At 32.6% G+C, this 18370-nt stretch overlaps 1 protein-coding gene across 2 annotated transcripts in view; it reads right to left on the bottom strand.

Moving 5' to 3' along the window:
- LOC108370330 (agrin) overlaps nt 1-17575 on the bottom strand; it is a 25288-nt gene extending 7713 nt beyond the window's left edge. Inside the window, exons 1-3 of one of the 2 annotated variants that reach the window (XM_017625651.1) lie at nt 17353-17575; nt 17226-17247; nt 10562-10875 (exon numbers count right to left, since the gene is read on the bottom strand). In XM_017625651.1, the coding sequence (XP_017481140.1) occupies nt 10562-10769 (208 nt within the window). In that variant the 5' untranslated portion in view covers nt 10770-10875; nt 17226-17247; nt 17353-17575. Of the gene's footprint in view, nt 1-10561; nt 10876-16832; nt 17004-17225; nt 17248-17352 lie in introns of both variants that reach the window. The other variant, XM_017625650.1, reaches the window with a different exon arrangement.
- Between the last annotated feature and the right edge of the window lie 795 nt (nt 17576-18370).

The raw sequence follows: 18370 nt of genomic DNA, 5'->3' as shown, positions 1-18370 counted from the left end.
GTTGCTTACAGCGCTCAAACTTGTCCATGTATTTTATAGGAAAGAAAACAATTTTTTCTAGAAATGGTATAGAATTCTTGACTCTATATTTTTGATCGGAAAACTCTGCTCTGACTTCCAACAATAAATCCCAATTGTTTGTTTAACCATTTTTAATGGTAACTATTTTTTATGGGTCTCCCCATTGCATTTTCTGGGGTTATTGGGAGACCTTTAACAAATAGTTACTATTAAAATAAACAATTGGGTTTTATAATTGGAAGTCTTCTGAAGAGAAACAAAATCATTCCATCGAAAAATATTTATTTAAAGAGTTCTGTACCATTTCTTCGAAAAAGTTTATTTTTTTCCATATAAATTCATGGAAAACTTTGAGCGCTGTGAGCCACCTCTAAATCTTTTTTGATTGACCTAAAACTTTGTATAGTTAAATATTCAGGCTATTCGTACATATCTAGGGGGCGAGAACAAGAATCCAAAAACTTTTGTTTTCTCAATATAGTTAAGGACCACCCTAATGCACATACATACATTCATTATTTGGTTCGTTTTGATTTGCGGGTCGAGGAATTTTGAACTGAACTTCAATTACTAAGAATTTCTTTATTTCCAACTTTTCCAAATGCATACATATGTATGTATGTGGATATATATTGCACAACGTCTTTACAAGCGGCACCAACAATGCAGTTCGCTGCCAGTTGATAGTAGATATTCGATTTTATTTCTTCACCGGTCATTGTGCGATTTTTGAAACTAGGTTTTTCTCGTCCCAGATATCTCATAATTCACGACATAGAGGGCATTCCTTAATAAATGTTGAACGATGAACTTATGCACATATGTATGCATGCAGACTAGGGATGCAGCGAATATGGAATTTTAGACATCCGCGGATGCGAATATCTAACAGCTAAAAGATGCAGATGCGAATGCGGATGTCGGGTATTTTTAAGAAACGATTAGGTAAGTAAATTAAGTTATTTACATAGGTAAATAAAAAATGGAAAAGTTAGTAAATTTTAGTAATGTTTATTTTATTTAGTATCTACTTGAATTTAAAAATTGGAACATTACATTTATTAAAAAGTAATGGGAATTGCATCGGGGCATATATCCTCCTGACTTTCATCTTCACTTGAAGAATCTAGCATAATGCCGAGATCCTTATTTAAACAGCGCTTACAAGCCAAGCCAGATGTGACAGGTTTTTCTAAAGATTCTTAAAAAGAATTCTTAATTCTCATTCCTTTGGCTGTTTCAGAATTTGGGGAATCTGTAACTTCATCAGCGTTTTTCGATTTTAGTTTTTGTAAATCATTTTTAATACTTTCTTCTGCGACTGGTTTGAAAAATTTGTGCTTATAGCGAGCTAAATAGGTGGATATGGAAAATAAATTATTATTTTCCTGGAATGAATGTTTTGAACAAAATTCTGTTTTCAAAGTCGTAGCTGCCAGCCGAATCGAATCAGAATACTAAAACAGCACCCCGTTTTTTATAAACATTTGAATCTGAGATAGTTATGTAATTCTTATCTTATTAAAGGTCAACCCTATAGTTTTTTTTAATTATTCGAGCATCGATTCTCTTTATAGCCAGACGTTGATCATTTCTGCTGGAAATCGCTATTGAAGGCGCTTACTCTTTGACTTTAAATAGCAAAGAAGTTTTTACCCAAGAATCCAATGTATACCCCTATGAAAAAAATATTGCTCGACAAGTAAACAAAATTACTGTTTTTAAAATTTTTGTTAAAAATAAATTCCTCAAAGAGCCCCATTTGAAATTATTGAAACGAATATATGTGACATCAAAAGAAAATTACGAAAATTTGGTTAAGAATTAAAGTTCACACTTTCTTCTTTTGTGTCTAGTAGTTTTTTGTAATATCCAAACAAATCAAATTAAAGAAAGAAATCGATGCAGGTATTTAAAGCACAGAAAAAAATATTTTTAAAAAGACTATGTTCCCTTTGACGTACGTACGTAGATCGGTTAAGAAATAATATGTTCAAAGACATTTTTATCAAAGTTGATAAATATGACATTTGACCAATTTTGTCACACAAATACGCCCACGATCACAGGCAAAAATATTGGCTACAATTTGTCATTTTGTTTGCCATATATACGTTTTATCGGTGCACTTGTGCAACATTCGCATTCGCAAAACCTCCGCATTGATTATTGCGAATGCGAATGTTAAAATTAATGTGGAAGCTCCGCGGTTGCGAATGCGAATGCGAATATTCGCAACAACCCTGATGCAGACATATGTATGTATGAACTATGTATTTATGTGCATACATATGTATGTATTTAAGATGATTTCTTTAAAGCTAATTGATAGTACCTTTGGGTTTTCTTTAAAAATTTTCTTTGGCACACGATTTTTTCTTAACATAGTGTGTAAATACACCTCGCTTCACTTGAATAGGTATGTCTATTTTTTTCTGTGAGAAGCAATCTTATATCTTTACTGTAGAATCGGACACACTCTTTTTGATCTTATTTGGAATAGGAACAGAAATGTGCTGGAATTTAAAAAAATGTTGTGGTACACAAATGTCAATCTTGTATTCTATCATTCTTGTACTTGTATCAACTCACGTCCAGCGCACGCTTAGTACATTCAAGGCTTTTCTTCGCGAAAATCGAATAAAAATACTGCCAGAAAATTTCAAAATACATCTTGTGGTTCAATGTTACTACAACTATAGAGATTAAAGTTTTGTGAGTTAAAAACTAGAAAAGAGAAAATAGTCAAAGATTCAAAGTAAAAGTTTTTCATATAACGAAACTAGTTCATCGTTTTTCTCTTTTTAATTGTAAAATAAACATTTCTAAAATAAATGTAGATTTTGATAAAAATTCCGGTTTATGTCTTTTTAGTGCCTTCTTTTGCCTGTTTTGCGATTTCTAGTACCTTTTTCTGGCTATTTCGCTATTTTATTTTGCCTTTTCTAGCCAATTTCGTTCTTCTATTTTGCCTTTTTTTATAGGTTTTTAGGTCCTAAAAATCCGTTCCCTGTTGATAACTGTTAAAAATATTCCTTGCATGGGCATGAAGACTAGCTTTTTGTTTTAATTTTGATCCGTATCACGACGATAAGAAGCTGACCTTTTAAGGGACCTTCGTAATAATTTACATGCACTATGTTTTTTCTTTTAGTCCATTTCATGTTAACAATAGCTGTGTTTTCTTGGGCAATGATCGGGATCCGAATAAAAAATTTGCACCCAAATGCAACAACAACGTTATGATTCTAATGTTGATCCTGTTCAATTTATGATCCGCTCTGTTTGTTTTGTTTGACTGATCATGAACCAATAAGAACAGATCTGAGAAGCAGGCATTTGCAATAGCATTTGAGAAAAAAGTGTTTGAGGTACGTAATTTTGAAGTTTGCTATTTCGGTTTTGTTTTTTACATCCTTTTCTTTATGTGTATTTTGGCGGTGGTTCATTTTAGTCATTTTTAAGCGATTTTCAATAAATTTTTTGTTTAAATGAAATTAAAATGAAATGTGCGGTAACTGGTTGTAAAAACACGTACAGAAATAATAAATTACAATAATTATAATTTCGTCTACCTCGTCCTAGTAGTATAAAATCAGTACTACCAACCCCAGTAAGAATGATCCATCGTTTCCGTTTACCCAAAAAACACAACTAATATGTACATACTTGCACTTCTTTTAATTTTAAGGCTAGTATGGCTTGAGCCAATTCCTTTAAGGCAGCACACAGCTCTTAAGAAATTTCCTCTGCTATAAGGCAAGCCATGTTTACAACAGAAATATATGCCCGTTCCATTATTTCTTGAGGAAAGAGTGAGGCAACTGGCTGGTGAAGTATCAGATGTCAAAATTCCTTGGACCCACACTCAAAATTATGGCAATTTTTCCTTGGCCGTTTTCTTGAGAGCTGCATACTGGTCTTTGCGAATAATTCTGTAATGCGAATGTTCTGTAAATTTACATGCTAAGGTAGAACACTTTTTGATCTTCTTCAAGTGACGCAGTAAAAAGTATAATACAAAATTTGTTATTCAAGTGAGTTTGGTTTTTTAACACTTTTCTTTAAAATCAATCATTCTTTAAAATGTGACTACAACTAAGTTTCTCCGATACCTGCAAGCAAAGATAAAGGCTTGGTTCTTGAAAAGAAATATATGTACCTGTTCAACTGAAGCGAGTTGTCTTTATAAACATTTATGTAAGTATATATGTGCATATATGTACATACATATGTGAGTATGTCCGTATGTAAGTATGTACGTAAAATAAGATGGGTAGCCGCCGTATTCGCTACATCATACACTACTTTGTTCTGCTCCAATTCGGTTACACAGTAATTATTCGGTGAAATTTCGTGTTAATGAAAGGTAGCGATCTGTGGCATGCTACATGATCGTGCGCACCAAATAAGCATGCACGTAAAGTGTATACGTTTTTTGAAGACTATTAATTTTTTTGTTTACGATGGTGTATCTTTTATATATGTATGTATGTATTTACATACTTACATACATACTTAAGTACATATCTAGTAAGTTTTTTAAGAGATTTTATTTTTGAGAAACAAGTTCTCTATAATTTTATCTTATCTTTTTATAAAAAAATTGTACTAAGAAATATTTCACAGAAAACTATCCGGATGATTTTGATCTTAAGTGAGGACATAATGCAAAGCGTTTGAAGAAAGATTTATCTAAAAAGAAAAGTTCTTAGCGGCTATTGTCTGATGACTCAAAATATCTAGAAAATTTCTACCGCTTTCGGACCATCCCACTTTAGTCACATAACTGCACGTCGTTATCTTATCGCGAGTGAGTCGATCTAATTTCAGTAGCGTACTAATTTGAAAACGAATCTGTACTTGCATTTTAGCAGCAAACAAACAAATAAATTTTAACGCACGTTCTGCGCAGATTATAGAATAATTTCTCAGCGGTCAAAGCACAAAATAATAGGGAATTTACAATGAGGCGATTTTTCAGGCAACTTTTAGTTGAAAGCAACAATCGGGTGGTATAAACGGCCTTTCAACTAAACGCTTTCAATGAAGTTGGTCGGCTGCCTACTTTCGTCCACGGTTTTATTCAACTAGTCGCCTGTGAAAGTTGAATCATGTAAATTCCCTATACTCCTGTTTATTTTTTTTTGAAATAAGAAAATATTTACTATATATGTATGTATCTATGGCTGAGTGGAAGGTCGAGCTATTTCGGCAGCTAGTTCGAAAATGCGCTATCTAAACAACTTTTCAAGGGCGCCCTTTCTTAGAATTTTATTGAAAAACACCCTATCACAGGATTTTTTTGAGGAACGCCCTATCTCAGTATTCGGTTCAAAAACGCCCTATCTCACACGAAAACACATTGAAAATGTGCTGAGATAGGGCGTTGTTGAAAACTTTTCTCAGGTAGGGCATTTTTGAACTGGCTGCCAAGATAGGTCGATCTTCCACTCAGCCATCGATATGTACATATTTCATATCGAAAAAAAATAAAAAGAAATTCGTAGAAATGGTATAGAATTTGAAAATCGAAATTTAACCATTTTGGGGGGTTATTGGGGGACCCATAACAATTAATTAATATTAAAAAAAAGGTTAACAAAACAGGTGGGTATTATTCTTTGAAGCCTCCTAAAATCAGAGTTTTCTGATTAAAAAATATTGATTTTCAAGGATTCTGTACCATTTCTACGAAAAATTGTTTTCCCTTTAATCGCTTTGAGTGACCTCTAAATATTTTTTAATTAAAAAAGGGGTATATTTTTGCGGTATAGACCAATCCTAGGCGGTGGGAGCATATAAATGCCAATTTTTCACCCCTAAGCTCATACATGTTAGTATCTATTAGGTATGTAAATATTTCAAAGTCCAATATCTCAAGAAATATCAATGTTAGCGATTTTGTGTTCTAAAACTTTTTTTGTAGGAATTTGAAAGTCCTACAACTTTGTCATTTATTTTTTTCTGTAGCTCTTGTTATTTTCGACATAGGGGCAAAAAAAACGAAAATTACATGAAAATATTGGGTTTTTTTAAATCTTAATTTTTCGAATATTGAATATACCGTTTTTTTTTTAATTTCATACAAATCTTGACCTCTCAATAAAAGTTTTGAGTTATTCGAAGTTTTAAACGCCTCTTCCACTTTAAGGGAAACCCCTCAATAGGTTTACAACTGCATATATCCTAAGTTATTGAGGTATGAACTGTATATCATATTTGATTTCAATAAAATAATATTTGGCGGTTAAATTTTTTGTAAGGGTTTGGCGGAGTTTTTCCTCCAAGTCGTATTCTGCTTCTTGATGTTGTGACGCAAAAGGAAAGACGTACGCCTACGAAGAAGTTTTTTTTTATAGAAGAGGTACATTCGGAGGTTTGCCATTGTCTGCAGAGGGGCGACCGCAATTTGAAAAAAAAAAAATTTTGTTGTTGTTGTTGGACCAGGAGCAGGAGGCACATCTAAGCACTCGACTACGGCGCAAGAGCACTACTCAAATCCGAGCTGCAATTTTTCGAATAACTCGAAAACCGGTTTTGGAAACTAGGCGAGTAATCGAACACCCTAATCGCCACCCTCTTCAGTGTTGACCCCATAGCACCACTAACGCAGCATTTTTTGGCGGAGGTAAGTTCTTTACTTTTTCGTTTTAGTTTGAAGTCAAAGTTAAGTTTTTGATTTTTTAAGTTAAAGATAAAAAAGAATTTAAATATTTAAACATTTTCGATGCATAGAAACTAAACATCGATATTTTCAAGGCATCGATATTTTTCTGACATGCCTAGTATGCACCTATTGGTCATAAAACTCTTTCGCAGTAGAAGTTGATAGCCATTAGCTGCGATGCGATATGGGATTACTTCTCAATAGCAATCTTAGCATTATACATATGCAGTATGTAAGTATGTATGTAATATACATACATACATATATACCTATGTAATTAAAACCTCAGCTATGCTCCCCACACATGGAATTGGTAAGTTACAAGCAACAAACAGATGTATGTACATATGTATGTATGCCCGTTTATTGTAATCCAGTCATGTCAGTTCAATGATCGCAGCATTGATAGTGAAATTTCCCTTATGCTGATATCTAGTCTGAGATAAGTGTAGTTATTATACTTTTACTTTCAGGTGTGTCGTAATTTCGAAACTGCAAATTTTTTACGATATTCCAGAAATTAAAATGCAAACATATTTTTACAACTTTAAAACTAAATTAAATGCATACTTGAGTATGAACTTTCTTTTTTCTTAACATTAAAAATTTAATAAAAGAGAAATTCATTATATTTACACCTCACGTGTTTATCGTCGTTTAAAGTACAAAACCGCGTATCAAAAAAATGCCAAACCTAGGTTGCCAAGATTTTGTAGGAAAGATTAAAGCTAGTCCTATTTTAAAATGGTTCTCTCTTTTATCCCCAATTAACTCTTCTTCTTATATCTAAGTATCGATATTTACATATGTATAAATGAATAAGGACTTGATGCCAAGAGATGCACGGATTGCACGGTTAAAACCGGTTTTCGTATGGGACAGCTTTGCAAACCGTGCAATCCGTGCACCGAGCAAGGGCTTTGCAAGACTCAGAGAATACCCCTAATGTATATTTTCTAACCTAGCCTCCTTTTAGCTTTTTTTTCAACCATTTATCCCTTCCGAATTATACATATGTATGTAGGTTGCCTCAATGTCTGAAAAAGATGTGTTGACAACCCGCCGAGTGTATTTCGACGGTACTTTGGCAAAACCTCACATCTCAAAATACTCTCAACCAACAGTCTCTATCATAAAAACGCTATTAATAACAGAAAATCATTTTTCATAACTTTTATACTGAATATTAAAAATTAAGCAGAGATTTAACTTTTATAAGAGAAAATAATAAAAGTCAATCAATGATCATTATATTAAGATAAATATGTTTCGTGTCATCTATAATTATTATTCAAGGGCTTATATTATAAAAGTCCTTTCATAATAATTATCAGAGAGATAAATATTTTTAAGTCTCCAAAGACTTTTATTTTAAGACTTATATTACAAAAGTCTTTTGATAATAATTATGAGTGCGAAAATATTATTTAAGTCTGAAAAGACCGGACTTCTTCAGGAGCATTTCTGGATTAGTTGGGGCCCAGTTCGTGGCTAGGTGAGGAACAGTTCGGGACTAGTTGGGGACCCGTTGGGCTTTGGTTTGGGGCCCGTTCGGGACTATATACGAAATTTTTTCGCACTCATAATTATTATCAAAAGACTTTTATAACATAAATAATCAAAATAAAAAATCTTTGAAGACTTAATAATATTTATCTCAATGATAATTATTATGAAAAGACTTTTATAATATAAGTCTCAAAATAAAAGTCTTTGAAGACTTAAAAATATTTATCTCGCTGATACTTATAATGAAAAGACTTCTATTATATAAGTCATAAAATAATAATTATCGATGACTTAAAACAATTTTCTCACACATAATTATTATCAAGAGGCTTTATAATTCTTACGGAAATATGGATGACTTTTTTGAACCCCACCATGAAATAATTATTATTCGTGGTCTCTGAATTTAAGTACTTTTTAGTTAATTAAGAATAAAATATAATGAATCGTAGTATTTTAAGGTCTATTTTCAATTAATTTTATGAAATACGAAGTATTTAGTAGCGATTTCTGAAATACGAGGTTTTACCAAAGTATCGTAGATTTCTGCCATGAAAAACATCTTCTCTGTGATCTAAAAATTTCGGATTTTTTGAGATTTTCGAATATCGTGATAAAATAGGTGTCTTCGTTTTTCGATAAAGACTAAAAAAAGGATATTTCACAACAAAAAACATTGAGGTGCAAATTTGGTATAAATGACCCATATGTTACTCTTGTTAGAAATCAAATTTGATATAAAAGAGTTATGATAAAAATCCGCGAACAATATTTGCATTCTTAAAACATTTTCATAGCAAGAGTTCAAAATTGACCGGAACATTTTGCTATTTGACAACGTAAAAATGTTAGCCGATTAATAAGAGGTATAGCTTTTAAAAATTTAGTAATTACTTAACGGCCACACGAAATTATTTGTTTTGCTGTTAATTCCCACATATTCACGCTATAAAAATTGATTGAGAAATATGAGAAATAAGAATAAATTCTGATCCCACGGTTGCTTTTTATGACAAAAGAATTGCTTAAGGCTGTCGTTGTATGGAAACAAACAGTTAATTTCCCAAGACCACTTTAGATGCATATGTGGGTTTAACTTTCCTGCATTTACTCTCGAAACTCTTCAGTCTAATAGGCTTCTTTCTGAAAGCCCTTTTCTTGCCACCTTGGACAACATCATTTGAATTTTCTCGGGCAATAAGCATTCTAGTAAGTAAAATTCACTGCTAATAAAATTAATTATACTATTGCTGAAGTAACGGTAACCTGCACTGACTTCAACATTGGCAGCAAAAGTATACGAAGGAAAGCGAAAAGAAAAACCTACATACATAGAATGTAGATATTAGGAATGTTAAACCCGGGATCGCGGCCTTTTTAAAGTCCCGATAATCCCGGGATTCTGGGCAAATAATCCCGGGATTTTCGGAATTGCAATTGGTACTGATGGCAATAATAGAAACTCTTTTCTTGACCAGTATTGGCTATATTTATTTTTTTATTTAATAATTAATATTATTATACATATGACACCGTGCGACAGTAAATTTTACACAAAAAATCAATATATTCGTGAAATCATGGGCCAAATATTGTAAAATTGCGTTTTTAGTTTTTCACCCTGACGTAAGTAATTCCAAAATGATTTAAAAAATTCAGTTAAATGTGCTTAGAGAAGAAGTATGGGTTTCAAGTTAAAGACGAATTCTGTAGAATTTAATCAGATTCATTTTTTTGTGTATATGGACTGGTAGTATTGAAAATGTCATTTAAAATTTTGCATTTTGTTGATACGCGGTTTTTTACTTTAACAAGACGATATGTAAGGACTTATATAAACTCGATAACGTCTTGAATTTCGTCTTTCTAATTTTATCAGCTTAAAAAATTACCTATTCGTTCTTGTGAATTTCAAAATTTTATTTTTTTATAATTCTAAATAAATTTCTCTTCCATCTTTTCTTCCTTTTATTTGGTATCCTTCCTTTTATTTGGTATCCACAATGCAATGAATTTTTTAAATTATTTTTGGAATTAATCATATCTTTAAAATTACAAAGTCCTTTAAAATAAATCCTGACGTCAGAGAGAAAAAATAAAAATGCCACTTTAAATAAAATAGTGGGTTTCAACACCCATTTATTTATTATTTATTTTATGGTAGAAGAGCTTGTCAAACAATTTAGAATCAATTTTTTCGACTGAAGTTGTTGAAAAGTAATGAGATCTAAATCCGGGATCTCGGGACTTGTGATACGACATCACGAAAATCCCGGGATCGTAAAAAGCAAAAAAAATTAATATCCCTACTAGATATACATACATATAACAAAATTGATTACTTGACTCGGATTCACTTACCTACTACGTTTTCGCTCTGGCCAAGTGTCAGCAACAGCAATATAGCCAACAAAAGTATCTGTTGCACCATCGGCAATGTTGTTGCAGCCGCATTAGTCGATTGCTGTCGTTGGCGACTGTGATAGTGGGTTTCAGTGGTTATGTTGCTGAGAGCCGTTGCATGTGCATCGCTGGCATGTTGGCGATTAGTAGCTGAGACGCGCACCATTTTCACTGCACTTTCTGCTTATTGTTTGCTTGTGTTTGCAATCGCCGAATTTCGTGTGTTCGCTGCGCGCACACTTTTCTCCGCTGTTATTGGCGCTGTGCTTAACCTTCGTATTATATTTGTTATATTTTACTTCACTTTTGTTTGCAACGCTTTCGCTCGTTAGCAACAAAACAAAGAGTAGTAAGAATAGCAACAACAACAACAAAAACGTTTTCTCTAATTGTATATTATTGTTCATACATATATATCTATGTTGAGAAAAAATCGCGGTAAATGCAACAACAAATCCCCATTTGTACATACATACATACATATGTACATTCAAACGAGTGTAAAGTAAAGAGTATTTTCCATTGTATGCCGAGTCCGTCGCGATTTAATACGACTTGTTATACATACACCCGTTTTTATTAATTTGGACTTTAAGATACCATGGTTGTCAGCTAGTCACTAAATTGATGGTGTCATTTTCGTCAAAGATTATTCATGCATGTTTTTCACAAACCCAAATTGATTTCGACCAATTTGCCGCCTTTCATCTCTCGACCATAGAAAAATAAAATTTAGCTCGCTACAGGGAATGCACCATGGTCGAAATGCCCGTTTTTCTGGACCAAAACTAATTTCTAGCTTTTCTTTACTTCAAATATTATAATGAGATTCGGACCGGAACCTCTAAAAATAAGTAGTATTATACTACAGGTCCTTAATATTCAAAAAAAAAAATTACAATCGCGGTACAAAATACCATTTTTTTGCGAAAATTATCATGGTATCCAGGAAACTTGTAAATGCCTCGTAACCGTGTAAACCTCGTAAATAAACCGATTTTACATACAAAATTAGGTAAGTTTACGAGGTTTACATGCGTTTTCTTATGAATTGTCCTATTATTTCTTAAGTTTTTTAGGCTTTCAAAAAAATGTTTACTAAGAAAAAATTGCTTTATATTTAGTCTGTTCCAATAGCAGTCCGGTTTACAGGATTTAATCAGAACTTACAGGAAGTCGTAACATAAAACCTGTAAGTGGGAACACTTTTGATTCGGTCTTCAAAAGGTTAATTTAATAATAGTCGCCGTATATATAAGAAACCGAACTCCTTTTTGCGTACATGTAAGTAATGTAGCAGTTATTAGTCTGATAGAATTTATTTTGTGTTTGAAGGAGAAGGATTTAAATAAATATTTATACTAAGAAAATCGCTTTCGTCGAACTTTTAGAATCGGTGAAAGGTTTTTTAGTTATACTAATAATATACTGACTTCTTTTTAACTGCATTTTTCATAGGTAATATGAAATTTCTTCTAACCCTTTTTCATAATCGTATTTTAATGTTCTTTTTACGGAAAAAATTATATTTCAAATGGATTTAAATGTATAGCTATAAGTTAAAAATCTTTGTGATTTTCTCGTTTTGTTGGGCGATTAGTTTTAAAGCGGAAAAAAGACATATACATATGTACATATAATGTAAGCATTGATAAGCTACCATTTAAGGAGACTGAGCATAACAAGCAACCAAATTAGAGAAGTATAGTCAATGGCAGTTGGATACTTGTTTTGTGCTTTAAGCCTACATGCATATACTATGCTCGCACGTACGTATGTATGTATATACATATGCACTTAAGTACATACATACATATATACATGCATATGCATTTTTCGTGGTTCATTGATTTTACACCATTTGTGTTGATAAAAGAAAGTGAAGTGATAAAAAGAAGTAGACACCGTTGATATGTATATGGAACCCTTTATGCCTCTTCGTGGTCCGCATATAACTGGAAGCTGCGACTTATGTATGTATGTATGTACATACATACATATATGTATATTGTATGTATTCCATAAAGTAATAATCCGATAAATATAATAAACTTCAAAGGGTAATTAGAGAATATGGAGCATTTGTAAGAGTAAGGTTAATTAAATTTATTGCGGTCCATCATGTCACCATGTTGAGCAATGCCTTTTTAACCTCAAAGCCAAACAAAAAATTGGATTGTAAAAATTTTTATGATGCTAAAAATGCTTTCGCTGTGCCTGTAGGGTGGTCCGTAAATGCAGGAAGCTAATCTTTACATCAGATTTCATAAACCTCAACCACTACATCGATGCTACTATAGTCGAAGGTATCACATATAAATTTTGGTCCCGATTGGAGACGGTTAAGGCGTGTCGCAAAATTAAGGCGTATCTATTCTGGTTTTCGCACGAATCGAAAATTTAAAATTTTTGTATAGAAAATGATTGAAAAATTTTGTTGATTTACGGTTCGTACGGAATATCTAATCTAATACCCAAAATCGATACTAAATACTATAGTCGAAGATACCACATCTACATTTTGGCCCCGATTATAGTCGGTTAAGGCGTGTAGTAGTTCAGGATTCTATGTTCCTTATTATCCCAGTTTTATAAAGCAAACTCATTTTTTCAAAATTGTTTAGTTTAGAGGCTACTCTTATTTTACGTCACCTAACCTCACTTGCTTATTCTATTACATATTTAAAGAACCCGCATCAGCTATAAATGGCGAATAATTTCAGTCTTGCTGAAAAGATACTGGAAAAAAATCTTACCTACCCTGAGGGAATCTAAATTTTGAGACTAAATTCTAGATCCTCTATCTAGCCAGATTATATACATATACTACTCCTGGGTTCTGCTTTAATAATAACTTTTCGACATCCCCGTTATCTCTATAGTGTAATGGCAGAAATTCAACTCAGAATGATTCAAAACCGAAGCACAAAGAATGTAGCCGGTGTTCCCGAGCACAGAAATATTCCGGGAAACAGCATTGCGAATGGAAAGGAAAGGCACTAATCTTTTGTCAATCAATTCTGCCGTCTAGCAAACTATCTTCAAACGAACTACGGCTCAGATCTGTTTTCATTGAACAAGAACAACAAATGGGCACTGTTAAGTGGGAATTTTGGAGAGCATACAAGCTAGGTCCAGCGACTCATGAAACACCGCAAAGTGGCATTTTTGGCGAAGTAGCAACGTTGCGAACAAAATTGTAGTGACGGCCTATCGCAACTGCGGATTGCGAATATCAAATTTGCCGCGCAAAAGTAAACAAGAAAAGTTTTACAATTATATTTTTAGAAGCAGCCTTAACTGATATACTTTTTCTTGCAGTATTCGAGGACAATAAAAAACATATATTTCGGGACTTTGACTTTGCAATGATTGGCAGCTAAAATAATATGACAGTGCCGGAAGAAAGTTTTCATTCAAAAGTAATCAGCTGTGTCGCAAGGTGGCACATTTTGAAATAAATGTGACATTTCCAACAACTTTGCGATGTTTCATGAATCCCACTAACATTGGTGGAGGGAAAAACAGTTACTTTTTTTTTTTGTATGGAGAGTGATGCACCCTAGTGAACATAAATAACTTGACTAACTAATTTCTAAAACTAACAATACATGAATCAAAAACTGTCGGGCTGCGAATGTGGAAAGACGTACGTAAAATTGGAGAAACTTCATTAAGCCAACAGGGACCGAAAATAACTGTTAACCCTGGAAGTACATTCTTATTTTTGCACAATACTCATTGTCGACTCGTCGATTCGACGAAAACTGTACGTTTAATGTAATGTTTAACCCTAAACACGAAGAGTTTTTGGCAAAACCGCAATTTTTTAATTTATATTTTTTTGATTGAGAATAATCATTATTTTGTGATTTTTTTCGATCAAAAATTATCGTTATTTTGTTTTAGTTTTAAATTTTTTATGTTCTGAAAAATTAAATTTAATAAATCTAAACATAACGGATATAACATGATCGAAAAATTACTATTTTTGGTTGAAAAAATAGAGATCGTAAAATATAAAATTAAAAATTAAAAGTAAAAAAACGATAAATTTGGTCGGAAAAGTAGAGGTCCAATTTTAACGGTTAAATTATGATTTGTATTATAAAGATCATAAACGTAACGCAGCTTTTCACTCTAAGCTAGCGATATATTAAAATTTGTCGTTGTGAAAAAGTTTTAAGACTTAAACGATTTTAAAGTGCAGGTTTCGTTAAAAAATGCAAATAAATTTATTTTTGATATAATCAATGCATTTGTTATCGAATGGTAAAAGGCAATAATAAATGCTGCCTGGGTTACCCATTCAAAAGAGATTTTAGATGGAGAAGAAGATAATTTCTCACTTCAGCGGGCTGGCTACAATGTCTAAGATTTCCTATTTTGAAAATATTTGCTAACATTTTTTATTCCTTGAAAACAAAACTTTGATTCAGTAGCGGTTAACCGTAAATTTTGAACCACGCCTAGCCCAATTATAAAAATTCAGAACTTATATATGTGTTTGTAAATATGAGCTTTCACATCTCCTTATGTATTTATACGCGTACATAAACATATGAAGCGCTAAAAATTTATGCCTGAAGCGCGGTATTCAATGGAGGAGCAGCTTTTGTTAAATCATCAACTGAATAATTCTGCATTGTTTGGCAGCCTTAACCAGCTTTTTATGCCACTTCTACAGACAGCCTGCTTAGACAATTGCTCCAATTACAGACACACCCCATACTTGGCACTTCAATTGAAACTCCCTTTTAGCGATTTGATCTTTCATGCTTTTCTGCATTTGTTTGTATGTATGTATTTATGTAAATTCATACACACATGCATATTAAGCACATAAATTATACTTGTAATTGTGCATTTAATTTATAATTTCAACACCGTTTTGTTTTCGCACAATTGCCGTTTTTTATGAATGATATGTGCAAATGTTTGTATTTTAGTACTTACCATCACTCACAGAAGTTTTCGTAATTTAGTTTTTTTTACAATATTGAAAATGTTTTCCATCATAAATCTATTTTGTTAATTTTTATTTAAAATATAAGTCATTCTATAACAAAAATCGTATAAAACAATCTTGCCAACTTTGTACTAAGTTCACAAAAATTAATCAAACTTCAAAAATGTCCATCCAAATTTCAAACATTTTAATCAGAATTAAANGAATAATTCTGCATTGTTTGGCAGCCTTAACCAGCTTTTTATGCCACTTCTACAGACAGCCTGCTTAGACAATTGCTCCAATTACAGACACACCCCATACTTGGCACTTCAATTGAAACTCCCTTTTAGCGATTTGATCTTTCATGCTTTTCTGCATTTGTTTGTATGTATGTATTTATGTAAATTCATACACACATGCATATTAAGCACATAAATTATACTTGTAATTGTGCATTTAATTTATAATTTCAACACCGTTTTGTTTTCGCACAATTGCCGTTTTTTATGAATGATATGTGCAAATGTTTGTATTTTAGTACTTACCATGACTCACAGAAGTTTTCGTAATATAGTTCTTTTTACAATATTGAAAATGTTTTCCATCATAAATCTATTTCGTTAATTTTTATTTAAAATATAAGTCATTCTATAACAAAAATCGTATAAAACAAACCTGCCAACTTTGTACTAAATTCACAAAAATTAAACAAACTTCAAAAATGTCCATCCAAATTTCAAACATTTTAATCAGAATTAAAAAAAAAACATTTCCGGTATGCAGTGCAAGTCTCAAGTAGCTAAAGTTTTACCGTTGATTTTTTAGAATTCTGTTTTTGTCGAGGGTGTTGCGATTTTCTTCTATATAACGCATGAACGAAATATATTTTCTAAAAATTCTGTTAAAAAGTGTGAAATTTTGAATTTTAACAAAGTTTGCAAAATTGGTGCACGTATATGGTATTTGTTATGGAATGAGCTATATTTTAAATAAAAATTAACGATAGAGATTTATGATGTAAAACATTTTGAATGTTGTGAAGAAATTAAATTTTGAATACTTCTGTACGTGACTGTATGTATACAAATAAATATGCTTTTATTTTTATATGTACATGCATAGTAGGTATGCGCGGTTTTTATCAATTAATTCTCTAATTCTTGCACAAAAGTAAATTTCTTGCGCCAAATAATTAGTTTTGTATGAACTTCCTTTGTCGTTGTGGTTGTTGTTGCTTTTGTTGCGGTTTTTGTTTATTGCCGTTATTGACATTCGTACCTCCAACACAATATCACTACAGCTGCAATGAACCGTAAAATTATGAATGTATGTATATATATTTGCTGGAGTGCACTAAGTAATTTTATTTGCAATGCATATGCTGATAAATCTTCGCCGTACTTTGCACTGTCTGCCCTCAACTTAGCTGAACAATTTCCGTAGGCATATCTNCTTCTGTACGTGACTGTATGTATACAAATAAATATGCTTTTATTTTTATATGTACATGCATAGTAGGTATGCGCGGTTTTTATCAATTAATTCTCTAATTCTTGCACAAAAGTAAATTTCTTGCGCCAAATAATTAGTTTTGTATGAACTTCCTTTGTCGTTGTGGTTGTTGTTGCTTTTGTTGTTGTTTTTGTTTATTGCCGTTATTGACATTCGTACCTCCAACACAATAGCACTACAGCTTCAATGAACCGTAAAATTATGAATGTATGTACATATATATATTTGCTGGAGTGCACTAAGTAATTTTATTTGCAATGCATATGCTGATAAATCTTCGCCGTACTTTGCACTGTCTGCCCTCAACTTAGCTGAACAATTTCCGTAGGCATATCTACTGCATAAAACTCAAAACGCACTGAATAAAAATATGTTTTGCACGAGTGGGTAAGTATGTAAGTAGCTTTTTTGCACTTGGCTCCTCTAGCTGGAGCACTTTTTATTTAAACTGCGATGTGCGCGCGCGCGTCTGACTTCGTCGCCACTACCGAAAAGAAAGGTTCGAAAGGCAAATGCAGAATGGCACCGCCACTTGTGGCGCATACGATTTTATAGAGTGAAAGGCAGCGAGTTGCGATTGTATTTGTGAGCGCCATCGCCAACGCCGTTGAAGCGCCGTATTTGCAGCAGCGACTGCTTTTGTTCAGATTGTTGCAACACACGTGAACATACCATACCGCATAAGCTGTACAAAAACGTATTAATTCAAATATTGTCGTTTTTGATATGACGTACGAGAAATGTCCCACCTATCACATACAGTATCGGTAATATCATTAGCACCCCAATTTCAAACTGATTTTGTTTGCCACTTATGTTTATTTATTTAGTTTTAATATTTCTCAAACAAAAACAATATAAACGCATGTTTAAAACTTTGTAGAAATAAAAAAAAAAAATATTTAACAGATTTTCATTAAAATTTCAAACTTTTTTTTCAGAAATATTCGGTTTTTTTTGTGTATACAGTTTTATGGCCCATTCAATTTGAGTTTAATAATGTGCAAGACTTACGGAAGGTTTCAAGACCAGGGCAAACTCCTGTAAGAACAAGAATGGCGACCTAGTTACCGATGTCCAGAAGGTACTTAAACTATTGAGGGAACACTTTTCCACCATACTGAATGGAACCAGCACGGAAAGTTGTGGAGAAGATGAATTCGAGCCCCCAGTCGATGACNGCTGTACAAAAACGTATTAATTCAAATATTGTCGTTTTTGATATGACGTAGGAGAAATGTCCCACCTATCACATACAGTATCGGTAATATCATTAGCACTCCAATTTCAAACTGATTTTGTTT

The sequence above is a fragment of the Rhagoletis zephyria genome, unplaced genomic scaffold, assembly GCF_001687245.7.
Source record: "Rhagoletis zephyria isolate East Lansing unplaced genomic scaffold, Rhagoletis_zephyria_1.1 Rzeph_scaffold_04153, whole genome shotgun sequence".
NCBI classification, from domain to species: domain Eukaryota; kingdom Metazoa; phylum Arthropoda; class Insecta; order Diptera; family Tephritidae; genus Rhagoletis; species Rhagoletis zephyria.
The sequence above is the reverse complement of the archived record's forward strand: the minus strand, read 5'-3'. Positions and strand labels throughout refer to the sequence as shown.